We start from the raw sequence: 16,443 nt of genomic DNA, 5'->3' as shown, positions 1-16,443 counted from the left end.
TGTGGTCCGGGCAGTGCTCTGCTCCACGGGGCCGAGCCAACCATGGACGTGGCAGACCGCCGTTGTAGATCTACGTGCGCTTCCATGCCTGCTGTCTGTGGGCCGACTGCTCAGCCTGCCACCACTCCAGACGCCGCGCCTCCAGCCAGCCACCTCACATGGCTCCACCTTGAGGCTCTGCTGTGACCTGCTTTGCCACACTATGCTACTGGCCCCGGCTATACCTGGACATCTCAGCTTCCTACTGCCGGCTGCCTTGGCCCTGGGCTCGTGGCTGCGTGGGTCGGGAGGACCTTGAGTTTATTAACGAACCCACGGAAGTGCGTTGGGCTGAGCTCTCTGTACTGCTGTGGACTAATTTGCTGTTAGATTCCTTTTTGCTATATAAACTCGTCCATACACACACACACAAACATAATCCTAAGTGTCCTGGTTTTGCTTCTCTGCAGAAATCCTGCCCAATACAAATGCCAAAGATTGAGTGACACAGCAGGCCCTGACTGTCATTGGTGACATGACAGCACCATCCCATCCATCAGCCCCCTGAATCCTGACTGTGAATCACATGTGAGTTGGTGCCAGTGCCCGTTTCAGAGTGGAATGGAGTCCAAGGGATTTTCAAGAGCTGGTAATCTGAAAGCAATTGCCAGCCCTTTCTTCTAAGGAGCCCAAGTGAACTTGAACCTCCAAACTTCCGGTTAGCAGCCCAGCACGTTAGATATTGGGGAATGGCAGCCAAATTGAACTCCTGGGCAGGCACAGAAGCTAAGTGACTTGCTTGACATTGCTGGACTGAGAAACAGGCACTGCTATGGTGCTCGGCTTCCAACAGGTGCGTCAGAACCGGGTGTCAGAACCCATGCTAACTGTACTGAATGCTGACTGCTACCAACGCAGTGAAGAGGTTTGCTTCTTGTGAGGGAGGTCAGAACTAACCCGACTTAGCGGAACCCGCTCCCTGGAGGCCACGCCTTCCAACCTCCTCTCCAGCTCTGAACTCTGGCCTTACGGACGTTATCCTGGTGCTGGGTGACCTGAGTGGCGGAAAAGTATGATTAGAATCAGCGATATTAAGGAAGACAAAATCATACGGGCACCCAAAATGCTTTGTTTGGAAATAAGCAGCGTTCTAGTAGTTCTGAAGATTCTAGTTTATGGTTTTAATTTGCAAAAGATATACGTTGGGGGGAAATGGATGGGCAGCTTTAGTTCCCGAGAAATGTCATTTAGCAGTACTTGGCCATCAACCACCTGTGAAGGGCTTAGCACTGATGTGCTGGAAGCCAGCAGGGTGCCCATATGCCACATTGTTTGTGTGGAAGGCAGGCAAACGAATGTTACCCAGATACAGAATAACCAACCTTTATTGTCCTTTGCTGTATGTGCAACGCAGAGAGGCAACTGCAACAGCGAGAGCGAGATGATAAAATCTTTGGACATGTGGAGATTTGCATGGCAGAAGTGCTACCCAGCCAAAGCATCATGGTACTGGCCCCAAGCCCCCTGCGGGGTGCTCCCCTCAGGCTCTGGCCTAGAGAGAGATGCACCCTTGGGGCTGTCAATCCACCCTCCTGGGCTCACTTCAGTGTGGCTTCCTTAATAAAAGATCAGTCCGATTTACCCAGTTTGTGATGAGATTGAAAACAATTGTCCATTACAACCGTAAACGTGAGGCCCCCAAAGCCAAAATGTGTGTCTTCTGTCCGTTAGCTCCTTTCTTCCCTATGTGGGGGTCTCTCTCCAGGCACTCGCTAGATTTAGAGGGGTTCTGGGCTGAGGTCAAAATGTAACCGGGAGAACCTGCAAGAGTCAGGAGTCCCTTGCATCGACAAAGCAGAGAGCAAGTTCTTTGAATAAGGTGATGGCCAGCTCTCCAGAACCTGGGGCGAGTTTTATACACGTTTAACGGTTATACTCCGTCTGTGAGCAGGCACCAACATGCGTTTATTACAAGCCAAGGCAACCACAAGCTATAATCAATCTCAAAGGAAATGGGAAAGATGTTTTAGAAAGACACTCTCCACTGCTGGGAGGGAGCGAGAGGCAAGGCTCGGGTGTTAGGGACAAGGGCCCTTGGGTCTGGTTCTTCGAGTACACCCCTGGCTCTGACATTAGTCACCCTGCATTCATGGGCAATCTGTGAAATGGGCTTATAATAGGTTGGTGAGAAACTGCCTGACCAGGAAGCACTGAACAATCTCTGGTTACAGGTAGCCCAAGGGGCACCGGCTTTGTGCTATGGGACTGTATTTCCAGTGCCTGGCACTTGCTATTGCTACAGAATTGCTCACTGAGCGGGCAAAGGAAATGACATTCACGGAGAGAAACAAAACCGGCGTAACAACACTGCTGACAGCACTTTGGTGGGCGCTGTCTGGAGCACATCGTCTCCAGAGGGTTGTGTTAAGACCAAGCTTGAGACTGTTTTTTGTGGAACTTCACTAATTAAAACTTATTTTCATATACAAAAATGTGGTGGCAGAAGGAAGCCTGTGTGTATAAATGTGTTAAACTGCTTTAAACTTTTCCTTTTCGGCAACAAGTGCTGGGGAAATGCTGTGAGGTTGCTTCAGGGTTTTGCCCAAGACAGAGACAGAGAGAGAGAGAGAGACGTAATCTTGTCATAATACTTTTTTATTACAATATCCAAAAAACTGGGTATGCAAGTTTGGGGGAATCTCAAGACCCCTCTTCAATCTTAGGAATGTGCCATCTCCAGATGTAGATTTAAACTATAAAGAAATTTAAGTGTAAAGGAAAAAAAGAAACTGCGTTTTCTTTATAAACATTCTGTGTGTCTCTCACTACTGATCACGTATTCTCTGTAAACCCTGAAAAATTTCCCTGTAAAGCAAATTTTATATGTATACATAGACATACACATACTGTGTGTATGTGCATGTGTACACACACATAAATATAAAGCATTGGTAGCGCCCCTTCCCCAAAGATCAGCTGTTTTCCATAATCATCTGTGTTAGTGTCAACAAACGGCTACAGGTACACGTTACTTTGAGAATTAAATACATAATTGTAAAGTTCAAGCAAGCAGAGGGCCAGGGGAAGAAGCACTGTGTCGACGGCACATTCGGGGGTTAACTACCAGAATGTTCTTCCAGCTTTAGGAGTCACCGTTCCCTCCTCTGCAGACGGAGTTTCAGGGTATCTTTTTCTTTATTGCAAGCGCGGCTGGAAAAGCGCTCGGCCGGTTTCCATGGGGTCAGCTCACCGGGTGGTTTACTCCTGTCATGGCGGTGGGGCGAGGGGCAGTGTGTGCGAAGTGACGTGAGAGCACAGGCCAGTGGGATGCGAGGGTCTCAGGGACCCTCGGTGCTCCCTGGTCAGCTAGAGTCCCGGCACTGCGGCCCCGTGTCTGACTCGAGTGGCCTCCGTGTCGCTAACCGGCTGGCATCGTCAGCGCATTCAGACGGTGCCGTGTGCGTGTTTTTAACGAGGGGTCTGGTCAGCACACAAATCTGAACAGACGACCAGGCTTCTGATGGCAGAAGACAAAAGGAAAGAGATATGCTTCTCGGCCGCCCCCGAAGTCTATAAACCAGGGGGTGCCTGCACTCGCACAGGATGGCTGCTGATGGTTTCAACCGGAGGCAAAGAAACGCAAACAGAACTGAATAGAAAGAGAAACCGGCAAAAGAACCCAGTGAAGGCGAGCCGCCAGGCAGAGCCCAGCGTGTGCAGGAGGCGCCTGGGCCCGCTGAGCTCTGCGCCCCGCGGGGAGTGTGGGACCTAAGGCCTGGAGTCCGGAGCGGGAGGCGGGGCGGGGAGTCCGTCTCGGTCGTCACTGAAGTGCTTTGACAAGGTACAACTTGTCCCCGTGTTCACTGGTGAAGATGGGGGCCTTTCTGTAGTGTTCCACCAACTCGTCCATGGTGTGAAACCGCCGCTGCCCGATACAGTAGACATTGTCCGCGAGCTGCACCTTGAAATGCTTGTTCTTCCCTGACGCTTTGAGCGAGACGGAGAAGTCACTGGGCTGGGGAGAGAGAGCAAAGCGCACGTTAGGACCTGGCCACAGGCGGGAGCCTCCAGACACACTCCGAACCCACACCAAACGCAACCCGAGTGATTCCGACTTGGAGCAACCGGCAGAGAGACACTTTCGCCATCCATCAGATTTAAGGCGGGGGTCAAAAAACGGATGCCCTTCCTGCTGCATGCTTCAACTTCTCAGCTCCAAAGACTCAGGACACCACCGCGCCCACTTGTCCAAAAGCCAACAAAGCACCACGGAGCGCGGGCAGCCAGGCCCGCGGGAAGACCCAGCACGGCCCAGATGCCGGCCACGGTTCTGATGTTCCGAGAACCCGTGGAAGACTGCAGTTTGGGTGCCGAGAGAATTTGCCATTGGGAAACCAGGCACCAGAGTCCCTCTGAACACTGGGGGTGGGGATGGGGGGAAGGGGCGACAGAGGGGCTGTTTCATCTCCCAGGATATATTCTGATAAATCAGGAATTGATTCCGTGGTTTGCATACCGAGAACTGAAAATTATTTCGCCCACAGAGGCCCGGTAGAAATGAATTATCACACCACTCCAAGGCCATCGATGATCAGGGGACCCACCCCTCAGCATAAAGTCCTCTAAGCAGGGCGGAACAATGCTCTCAAGTAGCTATCTGATTGCACAATTCTCAATCATTATTATTTTCATGGAATTAGACACGACTCATGCCCGAGGGCCTCTCTACTACCATCCGGACTAAATGCAGGAACGCAGCTTTGCATGTAAAACAGGCAAACAGGTGCTGCCTGGCAGCCCCTCCACCCGCCCAGTGCTATTCTTAGCCCCGGACGCGCAGGGCCACCCTGCCAGCACACTGCAGGAGTGCGGCCCTGGGGACACCTCGGCCAGCTGCCGGCCCCTCTTCTCAGGGCCCCAGGCTGGCAGGCAAAGTAATGTGGATAAGCATCGTTTCAAGTTTCTCACTATGGAAATTCTAAAAGTATAGAGTTTATAATCACACACACACACACACACACACACACACACACACACACACACACACACACACAAATATTTTTCTTCTGTGACCTAAGGTGTGCCTTTAGGAACAGATTGAGGGCAGCTCATTTTCAAGTGTATCACGAGCCAGGCACTGTGCGTTTTAGAGATGGGGCCACCCTTGGGGTTGGGAACAAGATCCGTGCCTGGGTCCCAAGAATCTGAAGGTAAGCTAGAACAGATGAGCCAGCTCCTTCCTTCCTCGCCTTTACTTCAGGGCCAAGGAAAAGGCCAAGGCCCCGTCAGCAGTTACAAAGCCACACACAACCGGTGAAGGTGACTCCTGGGACCATCGTGCTGCGAGGAGCAGGGATTGGTCCAACCCTCTCCGATCTGGACAAGGTGGCACCACACCAAAGGGCAGGCCCGGAGCTGTCTGCACGAGGATGACTAGCCCGCGCTGTAATCAACTCATACCTACTGTGGCACCGTTTCGGTGGAGGCAGGCTGTGCGTGTATGTGTGAATATTAAGCATCCCACAGACCCAACTTTAATTAAGCCAAATCATCAGCAGACGAGTTTTCGCACAGGGAAATTTGCTTTTAATTTAAGAAGCTCTTTAATTTAACATCATGGTATGCTGGTGTGTGTCTGTATGTGTTACAGCTGTCAAAACCGAGGGAGCGGCAAAGATCAGTTTTTTAATTTCATGGGCTTCCGAGCGGAAACCAGGTAAGGACTTGGCCCCGCCTTCATTTCTGTCCCACAGTTGTGCTCACAATTTAGGGAGCTCTTCGTTCAAACAGAGTTTTCCTCAGACCACTGGAAAGTGCGCCATCTGCACTCCCCCCCTCCGCCCCCCGCACGGGTTAGCACGAAGCCACTAGAGCACTCCCTTTCCAGTGTGCTCCGAGAACAGGTGCACCAGCAGCCCCCCGGGCACGTGCTAGGAATGCACAGACTCCAAAGGCGGGGCTGTGGTGGTGCGGGGGATGCTCGAGCGACCTGGGTTTACCAGGCTGTCCACGGAGTCCGAGGACTGAAATAAAATTCCCGTCAGCCACCCGCAGTGTGGTCCGATGTCCAGAGCCACCAGAAAAAGATGCAAACGGCCCAATGCGATGTAAGCGCTCCCTCCATGTTGATAGAAGCTCCACCGCAGACGCCATTCCATCTGGAGATGCCTTTCTAATTCTGTCCCGGGGCCTGTCTGGCCCGGAGCCAGACATCCCTTCCTGGGAATGGCTCTTGATGGGGCAGCTGGGCCACTACAGGAGAGAACACCACCAAGTCTTCCCAGTAGGCTGGGCCAATTCCCTGGATCTGTGGAGAAGGAGCTAGACCAGTGGGTTTTCAACCTTCCTAATGCCGTGATCCTTTCAGCCAGTTGCTCATGTGTGGAGCTCCCCAACCATAACATTATTTTTGTTGCTACTTCATCACTGTCATTTTGGTACTACAACCCTGTGAAAGGGTTGTTCGACCCCCAAGGGGGTCGTGATCTACAGGTTGAGAACTGCTGAGCTAGACTCCGGGCCTCAAACAACTCGGCCTCCAGGGAGAAGCACCCAGGGGAGGGCCTATTCTCAAGGGAACAACTCCACTCTCCCAGCGCTGCTCCTGCCTGCTGGGTCCTTCTAGCGCCGGTTTCTGAAAAAGACTTTGAGATGCTAGACAGCAAAAGGACCCCGCTACACTCCACCCACTCCGAGAGGAGCACTGTCGTAAAACGATGATGACAGGGCACTCCAAATTCCAGCTGTCAGAGAATGTGAGCACGTGTTGTGTGAACAGCTAGATGGAGAAAAAGGACCCAAGCAAGCAGCGGCTCCACATTTCCTCCATGCACGGTCTCAGCTTGGGCGTTACTTGATTTGAAGCTGAAGGAATTTCGTTCAGTCTGAATCGGTTGTCTTCTAGGGAGAGCTAAGACACGGGAGTTAACACAAGCTTTCTGTGCCAGGTACATCTTCACACAGGCATGCTCTTTGGTGGCTGCCCAAGAGCGGGAGGGGAAAGACTGGGGACTCTCTCTAGACGGTAGTTGCCATTTCTGATATGAGAAAGACAGAAGTGGATGTGGATGAAGTGCACACACAACCGGGCCGAAGTAAATGACGGCACCTAGAAGTATACGGGAATAAGGGACAGTGCGGTACAAGCAGTCACGTACACCACTTTGTACAACGGTAACAATAAAAACAAAAACAAAACCTGTGACTGGTTACACAGACAGATACCTACCTTGGGGCTAGCAGTCCAACACTTACCTGAGCGCCACCTGGGGCTCCCTATTTAGGTGTATAGGAAGGTATGTGCATGTCTATATGTGTGCATGTATGTACCTATAGGCATATGTACATACATGTTTCTGTATGTTACATGTATATTCACACATGTAATAAAGCATATAGAAAGTATAGCCATGGCTACTTCTCAAACACCTCGCAGGTATTTTTTAAGCTTGAAGGCTTAGTATTATAAATTTCATCAAAAGCCAGATATGACCTCATCTATCTATCTTGAGAGCAGATGAGCTAGTATCTAGATTCTAGATAGAGCCTGGCTATCATTTCTGACCATTCTGACCAGGAACATAGCAGATGGTCCCAGATGGAATGGGGAAAATCATGGAACAAAACTCAGATTCTTAAAAACATTAAAATGATTTAAGAGCCCAGATTAACTGGACTGGATGAGAGCAGAGGAATCACTGAGATGGTTGTCCTGTGACAGCCTTTGAACTCTGAACTCAAAGTGCTCTCAGAGGTCGCCTTTCAGCTAAATAATCAGGATGGCTCATAAAATAAGTACCAACTTATAATAAACACTGTGCTTCTTAAAAGAAAAAAACCAACAAACAAACCCAAACACCTACATGTGACCACACAGTCCACATGTACCCTAAAGCAAAGATGAGAGGGTTGACAAGAGGGAAATATTACCAACATTACCAAGCATTGTGTATAGAAATAGTCACGAGAACCAAATTGAATAAAATTTCACACAAGAACACTTTAATAGAAGATACTGATAATTTTAAGAGTTAACATGAACTTTAGATCACTTTTATCTATGCAAAAGATGGATTCCTACGGCACTTAGTATATTAAAAAAGGTCAACAGGACTACTTGTAATAAGCCTAGTTGTAAACACTCCTGATGATCACCAACAGCAGAATGAAAATGAATTATACATATTCTTCACCCAACAATGAAAGGAATGCATGCAGCTAGATAGCTTTAAAATCTTGAGTGTGTGCCGAAAGAAAATAGTGATAGTATGATTCCATCTGTAGAATTCAAAACCAAATCATCTGGTCACTTCTTCTGGTCATCTTTCTTTGTTCCTTGTAAGGGCTGGTTTTTCTATTCTGACATTAGTGTTCATGTGTAACTTATAACATAGACCAAGAGGCAGCAGCTGAAATAGAACAAGGAAACAGTGTAATTTAAAATCTGGAAGGATGTGCCTCAGGGCTATATCCTTTCACCATTATTTGCTGAGCAAATAATCATAGAATCTGGACTACATAAAGAAGAGTGTGGTGCCAGGAGTAGAGGAAGGCTCATGAACGACCTGGAGGATGCAGATGACACACCTTACTTGCTGAAAGTCAAGAGACATGAAGCACTTACTAACAAAGGTTCCAGACTACATAGTCTTCGCATAGATTACAATTCAACATGCAGAAAACAGAACATGGCCAGTAGACATCATCATAATCAACACAGAGAAGATGGACGTTGTCAATGATTTCATCTTACGTGGATTCATGATCAACACCCATGGCAGCGGCAATCAAGAAATCAAATGATCTGCTGCACTGGGCAAATGTGCGACAGAAGGCCACTGCAGAGTGCTAGAGGGCAGAGAGGTCACACTTGGAGGGGTAAGAAGGACCTGATCCAAGCCCCGGTCTTTCCAATTGTTCCACACGCATGTTGAAGATGGGCAATGAGGAAGGACCACCAGAGAATTAATGCCTTTGAATCCTGGTGTTGGGAAGGGATACTACATGTGCTGTGGATGAGTGAATCAGTCTTGGAAGAAGTAGTCCAGGTAGAGCGCTCCTTCCTTTGCTTGCTCTGGATAGGCTAACAGGCGGGATCGGTTTCTGGAGAAGGACTTGGTGGAGGGTCAAGTTGGAGTGGGGAGGTGAGTAAAAGGATGCCTCAGATGAACTGACAAAGTGGCTGTAACCATTGGCTCAAATATAACAAGAGCTGTGAGGGCGGGGCAAACAACATTTGAATCAGGGGTTCTCAACAATTACTATCTCCACACTTCTTCTGGGTTCCACATGGAACCCGAGGACAAATAATAGTAATAGGTCGGTAGAAATCTAATCTATTAAGGTTTCTATTGTGATCATGAGCCTGATTCAACTCCATAGCCCCACCCTGGCTTCAGAGTTGTTCAGTACACTGTGAATTTCTGATTTTAACCCTTCCTTCCACTATTCGCTTATGTAATTCTTTTAAACCCCACCGGTGGTAGTTTTGCTTGCAAGAAATGAGTGCTTTTAGAGAAGAAAATCCAAGGAGCCAAGTAGAAAGAAAATGTTTTGAAAATGATGATGGCAACAAATGTACAAATGTGCTTGACAGAATGGATGGTGATAAGAACTAGCTGAGCCCCCAATAAAATGATTAAAAAAAGAAAAAAGAATATCGGAGAACATGCTCTTTGATACTATTTTAAAAACTCTATTAATACAATCTACTGCTCAAATATTTGCTCAAAAAACCTTTGCATTTTTATAAAAGAGATGCCTTATTCAGATACTTTAGATTTAATCACCATTCTCTCATTGATGTGGAACCAAGTGGAGGCTGGGGACAGCCTTCACATATTGTTTACTTCTCCCTTCAAGGTAGAAAGCTGAAGTGTGAATGTGATCTTTATTTTTAAAGCACAATGGCCATGAGGGAATAAAGGGGGGAGTGGGGGAGGGCCACACAGGGTGGGTCATACTTGCAGACACTCCCTTAAGTAGTTATATAATCTGGTGTCAATTTCAGAGGATTACGAAAGAAGGGGTGGAGTCTGACCTTTCAATCAAGATAAAACCGATGAGGTCTCTATGTGGGCATGGCCTTTCCCTAAGGCAGGGGTTCTCAAACTTTCTAATGCTGTGACCCTTTAATACAGTTCCTCATGCTGTACTGACCCCCCAACCATACAATTATTTTTGTTGCTACTTCATAACTGTGATTTTGCTACTGTTAGGAATTAGCCAATCCCAGTGAAAGGGTTGTTTGACCCCCAATGGAGTCACAACCCACAGGTTGAGAACCACTGCCCTGAGGATTCAGTGAAAACTCTATTTCCTCCTTGGAGGCGGAAGACACTCTCTCACTCTGCTCATTTCTTTGGAAACGTTATACTGACAAGATACATGGCACTATGTTGATAGACCCCGTGCCCTGGGAACTGGAGAAGCCATGTGGGAGACCCCTGTCAGCGCTGAGATACAAGGCCATTCTTTAATAACCTGGAAATTTATACTCATATTTCACTGGAATTTAACTCATATTTCACTGGCATTTAAGAACAGATTAAGAAAATGCTGCACAAGATTCATTTTTAACAGTGTCACTTTGAGGACTAAGATGCACCTGACCCAAGTCATGGTATTTTCAATGGCCCCATATGCATGTGAATGTTGGACACTGAAAATATGAGCCCGAAGAAGAATCGATGCACTTGAGTTAAGGTGTTGGTGAAGAATATTGACAGTACCCTGGATTGCCAGAGAACAAACAAATCTTGGACAAGGTGCAACAAGACCGCTCCTTAGAGGCGAGGGCTTCAACTCATGTACTTGGGGCAAGTTATCAGGAGAGATCAGTCCCTGGAAAAGGACATCATGCTTGATATAATAGGGGTCATCTAAAAAGGGGATCATGGAGATGGATGGACACCGTTACTACAGCAATGGGTTTAAACATCACAACCGCAAGGACGGCGCATGATCGGGCAGTGTGTGGGTTGCTGTAAGTCAGAACCATGTCCACAACGACTAACAGATCTGACAACAATATGATGTGATAGTTACATAATCTGGTGTCAATTTGAGGAGTAAGAGTGAAGGGGTGGAGCATAGTCTGTTGACCAGATCGCAGCTTGATGACCTCATTTGGAGGTGCTAAGGAGATAAATAGCTCATTGGAGGTGGGACACATGCTCACTCCCTGCAAGACATCCCTGTGGAGAAGACACATGGAGACACTACCAGCACTAAGATGCGTATAACACCACTGGATCCACAAGACTCCCCACCCACTGGCAACATTGCATGTGTTTTGTGAATCTGAAGAGGACTTTATAGACTAGTATTGGATATATGGACTTGATCTGGACTGGGCTGGGATGTTTTCTCAATAGTCAACTACTCTTGTATATAAAGCTCTTTCATATACACACGAGTGTCTACGGATTTGTTTCTCTAGTCTACCCAGACTAACACAGATGTGTACATGTATTTATTTCAATTCCAAATGGTTTCTTTTCTTCTCTTCCTATGTATGAGCTTTATATCAAAAATAAATTGTACATCATGAAAACACCCCAGCCAAGTCTAACTCAAGTCCCTAAGTTCTATACTAGTCCTTTAGTGCCTCTTCAGACTCACACAGCCCCAACTATGCTTTCTAAGGTTCAATGTCAATGCCTTTAGAATATTGTCCTTGACATCCTTTGGACTTTCTGCAGTGTCTGGCTGTTGTGACAGATGAATAATAAATGATAATGATAATAATATTTCCAATTTGGATGCCACTTTTTTTCCTTTCTTGCCTAATTTCTCTGGCTAGTAATTTCAGCACCACCTTGACTAGGAATAGCTACGGGGCACCCATACATCTTCTGGTTTCCAAGAGCAACACTTTCAAGCTTTCTCCATTGAGCATAAGATTGGCTGCTGGGTTCGCATTTTTTCTCCCTCACTGCCATCGAGCCGTTTCGGACTCACTGCGACCTTCAGAGGACAGAGTAGAACTGCCCTGTGGGTTTCCCAAGCTGTACTTTCACGGGGTAAAAAGCCTGCTCCTTCTCTGAGGTCTGCTGGTGGCTTTGCCCCTCCAGCCGACAGCCCAACGTGGAAGTACCCACCATGGAACCAGAGCTCGTAGGCTTTGCATCTATACCCTCAATTGTGTTGAGGGACCAGCACTCACCTGCCAGTTCAGGTCAGAGCGGAAGAAAACTAAAAGAAGCCCAGGAGCACTCAATTAGGACCTTGCGTCTATCCCAGCTGAACTTAGAAAGCACCCCTAGAACAGATGTGATGCGCTGAACTCTAATAACTGACAGAAGAGCTGTGGGGGAGACATGAGGAAAACACACGTTCGTTGAAGAGACAGGAAGGGAAGCAAATGTCAAAGTGGATGTAGAATAGCCAACGTGAAGGAAGAAATGATGCAGTAAAAGAACGGAATGGAAACTTTCAGAAGGCAGCTGTAGAACACAAAGTCAACTATTATAAGGAAATGTGAAATGCCCCAAAGTTAGAAGACCTAAAAGAAAGAACACACTTAGTATTTCTCAAGGTGAAAGAAGGCGGAAAGGTTGACTTCAAATACTGGAGAATTCTGGTGGGGTTGGGGGTGGGGAGTAAAATGTTGGATGATGCAGGAATAATTAAAAAATGGCTGACATTCAACCATTTCAAAAGTTAGCACATGATTAAGAACCAAACTGAAAAACTAAGTCAAAGAAACAGTGAAAACATATTTTAAAAAGCAAGGCTCCAGGAGTTGATGGAATACTAATTGAGATGTTTCAACAAACTGATGAGCTCGGGAAGCTGTTGGCAAAAAAATTTAGAAGACCGCTACCTAGCCAACTGACCGAATCTCCCCGAAAAACAACCAAACTCACAGCCATGAGTTGAGGCTCACAGTGACCCTATAGGGCACGGAAGAACTAACTGCTTCTGTGAGTTTACAGACTTTCACTCTTCATGGGAACAGAAAGCTCATCTTGCTTCCGTGGAGCGGCTAGTGGTTTCCAACTGCTGACCTCATCATTGACAGCCCAATGCATAATCACCATGCCACCGGGGCTCCATAATGGACTGCAGGAGGGCCTTAAAGTGCACCCATTCCAAGGAAAGATGACCCAATGGAGTGTAGAAACTGTCCAGTAATATTGATACCACACACAATTAACTTCTGCTTAAGATAATTCAAAAATGGCTGCAGAAGTATCCCATGGAGACGCGTAAGTTTGTGTAATTCAAGGTCCCTATGGCCCTACTATAGGAACTAAAGACCTGATGAACTGTGCTGCCGTGGGAAACACCCGCAAATAAACGGAGGACCCCCAATGGAAACACAACTGAGAAGCTGAGAGGGATACCAGTTGGATACAGACAAGCAATTCTCACAGAAAGCACGATGGGGAAAAGTAATGTATTGGGATGTGTGGTGTTTATATAATCTGTTGTCAATTTGAGAGAATTAAGAGTGAATGGGGTGGAGTCTAGGCTGTCAATGAGGTCTCTGTGGGCATGGCCTTCCCCTGAGGATTCTGGGAATTCCTGTATTTCCTCCTTGTAGGTCGGAGACAATCTGTCTCTCTGCTCACTCCCTGGGAGACATTGCGCAGCTGACAAGACACATGGAACTATACTAGTGCCCTGAGCTGGAGAAGCCACGTGTAGACCCGTCAGCGCTGAGATGCTTACAATGCCACTGGATCCACAAGACTTCTCACCTACTGGCCTGTGATCTTCTTGCACTCAGCATCATTGCATGTGCTCTGTGAGTCTGAAGGACTTTATAGACTGGAATCGGACATATGGGTTAATAAGTGAACTTATGGACTTGATCTGGACTGAGCAATATTCAATTGCTCTTGTATATAAACCTTTTTCTTATATATACTAGTGTCTATGGATTTGTTTCTCTGGTCTACCCTAACACTGGATGCATGAGGCCATCTGGCTGCTCCCGATCCAGAAGCTAACACAGTTCCTTCCAGTAGGGCATTACAGTCCGTGACTGGATGGAGAAGCTGTGTGGAGGAGAAAGCAGCAGCAGAGTCCAGTGCCTCCTAGTGAGGGAGCAGCAAGTGGAGCTAGAGAAGGTGTAGATGCTGTCTTCAGGTCACAATGGCAAGTGGTGACTATAATAGCTTTATTGGGGGAAGGGGCAGCTGGAGGGATGGCCTGTAGTACGGATTGATTGTACCCCCTCTCCCACCAAAAAAGACTCGCTGAAATCCAACAATGCTTGTGAATACGGCCTTGTTTGGGGAAACGTCTTTATTTCATTATCAGTTGGGTCAAACAAGGTCACAGGGAGCAGGTAACTGCTTTTGAGCAATGTCTTACAGAGACGGAGGGACAGGGTAGAGGCGAGTGGGAGATTCCAGTGTGACCCAGAGGCGGGTACATCTAGGAACAACAAAGGAGCGCCAGGGTTGCTGGCAGCCACTAGAAGTTAGGGGGAAAGGGTAGAGGATTTGGGGACAGAATTCATACTCCTCGCCTCCGAAACACTGACAGCATAACGTTCCTGTTCTTTTAAAGTACCCCACTGGTGGAATTTTGTTAAGGCAACACCAGGAAGCTACCACGGGCTCCGACAAAAAAAGGTTGTTTCTCTTTGGCCCGAGGTCAAGCAATTGCATGGAGAGGACATATTAAGAGTACACAGCTAGCTAGCATGCAATGTTGTTTTCCCATTAACTATTCTTTTCGTGGTCTTTTAGAAATGCTGTACTGAATCTCACTGGCTCAGGTTGGCACCACCACTGGGCCTCTTAGTTTATTTGAATATGAGTCATACTAAAACTTTTAAACACCTAGAAACCCATCTCAGTTGAGCAAGTAGATTCCTATCACATCCTCCGAGCAGCACTCAAACCGTCCCTGTACTCAGCAAAGGGAGCGTTTTCAAAGAACAGCTAGTCAAGAGGAGACGGCGGGCGCTCCAAGACTGTGCTGTGAGAGAAGCGACGTGTGCTTGCCTTCCAAGTTCCTGTTTGACTTAAGAAAAATAATTCAAAGTTTTACTCCTGTCAAAATTTGCCATCTCGAGCTGTATTTCTTCATTGATAAACAGTCAACAAAGTTTCTCCCTCCACTTCACCTTGAAAGCTGGGGTGGATGGTGGTGATTTTCTTAATGAAACGATAAAGCTTTTCATACCTCAATCTCGTATCAGAAAGAGGGAGGGACTTTTCTGGCTGTGAGCACCTCCTGAAGGGGATGAGGCTCCCTCGCCGGCCACTTTGTAGCATTTTCTCCCTCCCCTGCCCCAGTAGCTCTGCTTTCAAACCTCAAAACAAAGTGGCCAGTGCAGCAAAGCCGTACCATCTTCTTCAATAACTTCCATGGCTTTGCCTCATTTCAGGAGCCCTGGTGGTCCTGTGGGTTAGGCCTTCACACCCACCAGGCCCTGCTAGGGAGAAAAAGGCTGTTGTTGACTCACTGTCTCCAGCACCCGACAGCACAGGGTCGCTGAGTCAGTCGGCTCCCCGGCTGTGGGCTTGCTTCGGCTTATTCATGTAAATGCAATCATCTCCAGACTGCTAGGAAGCTATGCTTAATTTTAGCTTTTTCTGCAAACCAGAGGGACTTTTTCCGTTCATAAAACAAACATATCTACAACTATTTCTGCAGCAACAATGAAAGAGAATTCAATTTGTTAAAAAAAAAAAAAAGGAAAGGAAAGGCAAGGTTTTCCACTAGTTTCTCCCACACAGAAACAACTGGGAGGACGGCGCAGGCCTGGGCACGAGGGCATCTGGTTGTGCAGGGCGGCTCTGCATTGGAACAGCCTGACAAAACCTAGCGAAACAGCACCACAAATCCAGAGGTAGACACTTCTTATGCAGCTTTATTTTTCTATTACACCTGTAAATATTTTGGGAGAAAAAATTTCCCTTAGATGTATATATTTCTAGCACTTGTACTAGCAGTTTGCGACAAGACCAATATCAACATTTATATAGAACGATAAAGCCTGACAGTAAAAAGGGGCTTCCAAAATCTCTGGGGGAAAAAAAACTCCATCATCTTTTAATTCCATTTTCCACGTTTTTTTAAACCTCTTCATACTTCTTAGTACTATTATTTTTAACAACTTAAAAAGTAAAAAAACAAACCCCAAACTCTTTTGTTCCCAGCAGTTACATGGACCTCTCTGTTGTTTTCTGGCTTTGCAGTCTCCGATATGGAGCCTCTAGGTATAATGCATGACCTCCCACACCAAAAAGAAAAATCTACTGCATATAAAAGATTCTAATTTCTCGTGACCCTATAGGACAGAGAACTGCCCCTTTGAGTTTCTAAACCTTTAAATCTTTCAAAGTCTGCTGAGTGACTGGTGGGTTTGAACTACTGACCTTATGATTGCCAACTCAATGTGTACCCAACATGGGTCTATATACAGCTTCCCTTGGAAGTCCTTTAATACTTACTTTTCAAATAATTTTTACTTGGGTCTTATCCTGTAATTTGTTGCTG

At 47.0% G+C, this 16,443-nt stretch overlaps 1 protein-coding gene across 2 annotated transcripts in view; it reads right to left on the bottom strand.

Annotated features, from left to right (window-relative positions):
- Window positions 1-2,618: 2,618 nt before the first annotated feature.
- The window catches only part of NCK2 (NCK adaptor protein 2), a 168,030-nt gene continuing 154,205 nt past the window's right edge, over window positions 2,619-16,443 (bottom strand). For both annotated transcript variants that reach the window (XM_075563349.1, XM_075563348.1), the window contains exon 5: window positions 2,619-3,994. In XM_075563349.1, the coding sequence (XP_075419464.1) occupies window positions 3,800-3,994 (195 nt within the window). In that variant the 3' untranslated portion in view covers window positions 2,619-3,799. The remainder of the gene's footprint in view (window positions 3,995-16,443) is intronic.

Source organism: Tenrec ecaudatus, chromosome 11 (genome assembly GCF_050624435.1).
Source record: "Tenrec ecaudatus isolate mTenEca1 chromosome 11, mTenEca1.hap1, whole genome shotgun sequence".
NCBI classification, from domain to species: Eukaryota; Metazoa; Chordata; class Mammalia; order Afrosoricida; family Tenrecidae; genus Tenrec; species Tenrec ecaudatus.
The sequence above is the reverse complement of the archived record's forward strand: the minus strand, read 5'-3'. Positions and strand labels throughout refer to the sequence as shown.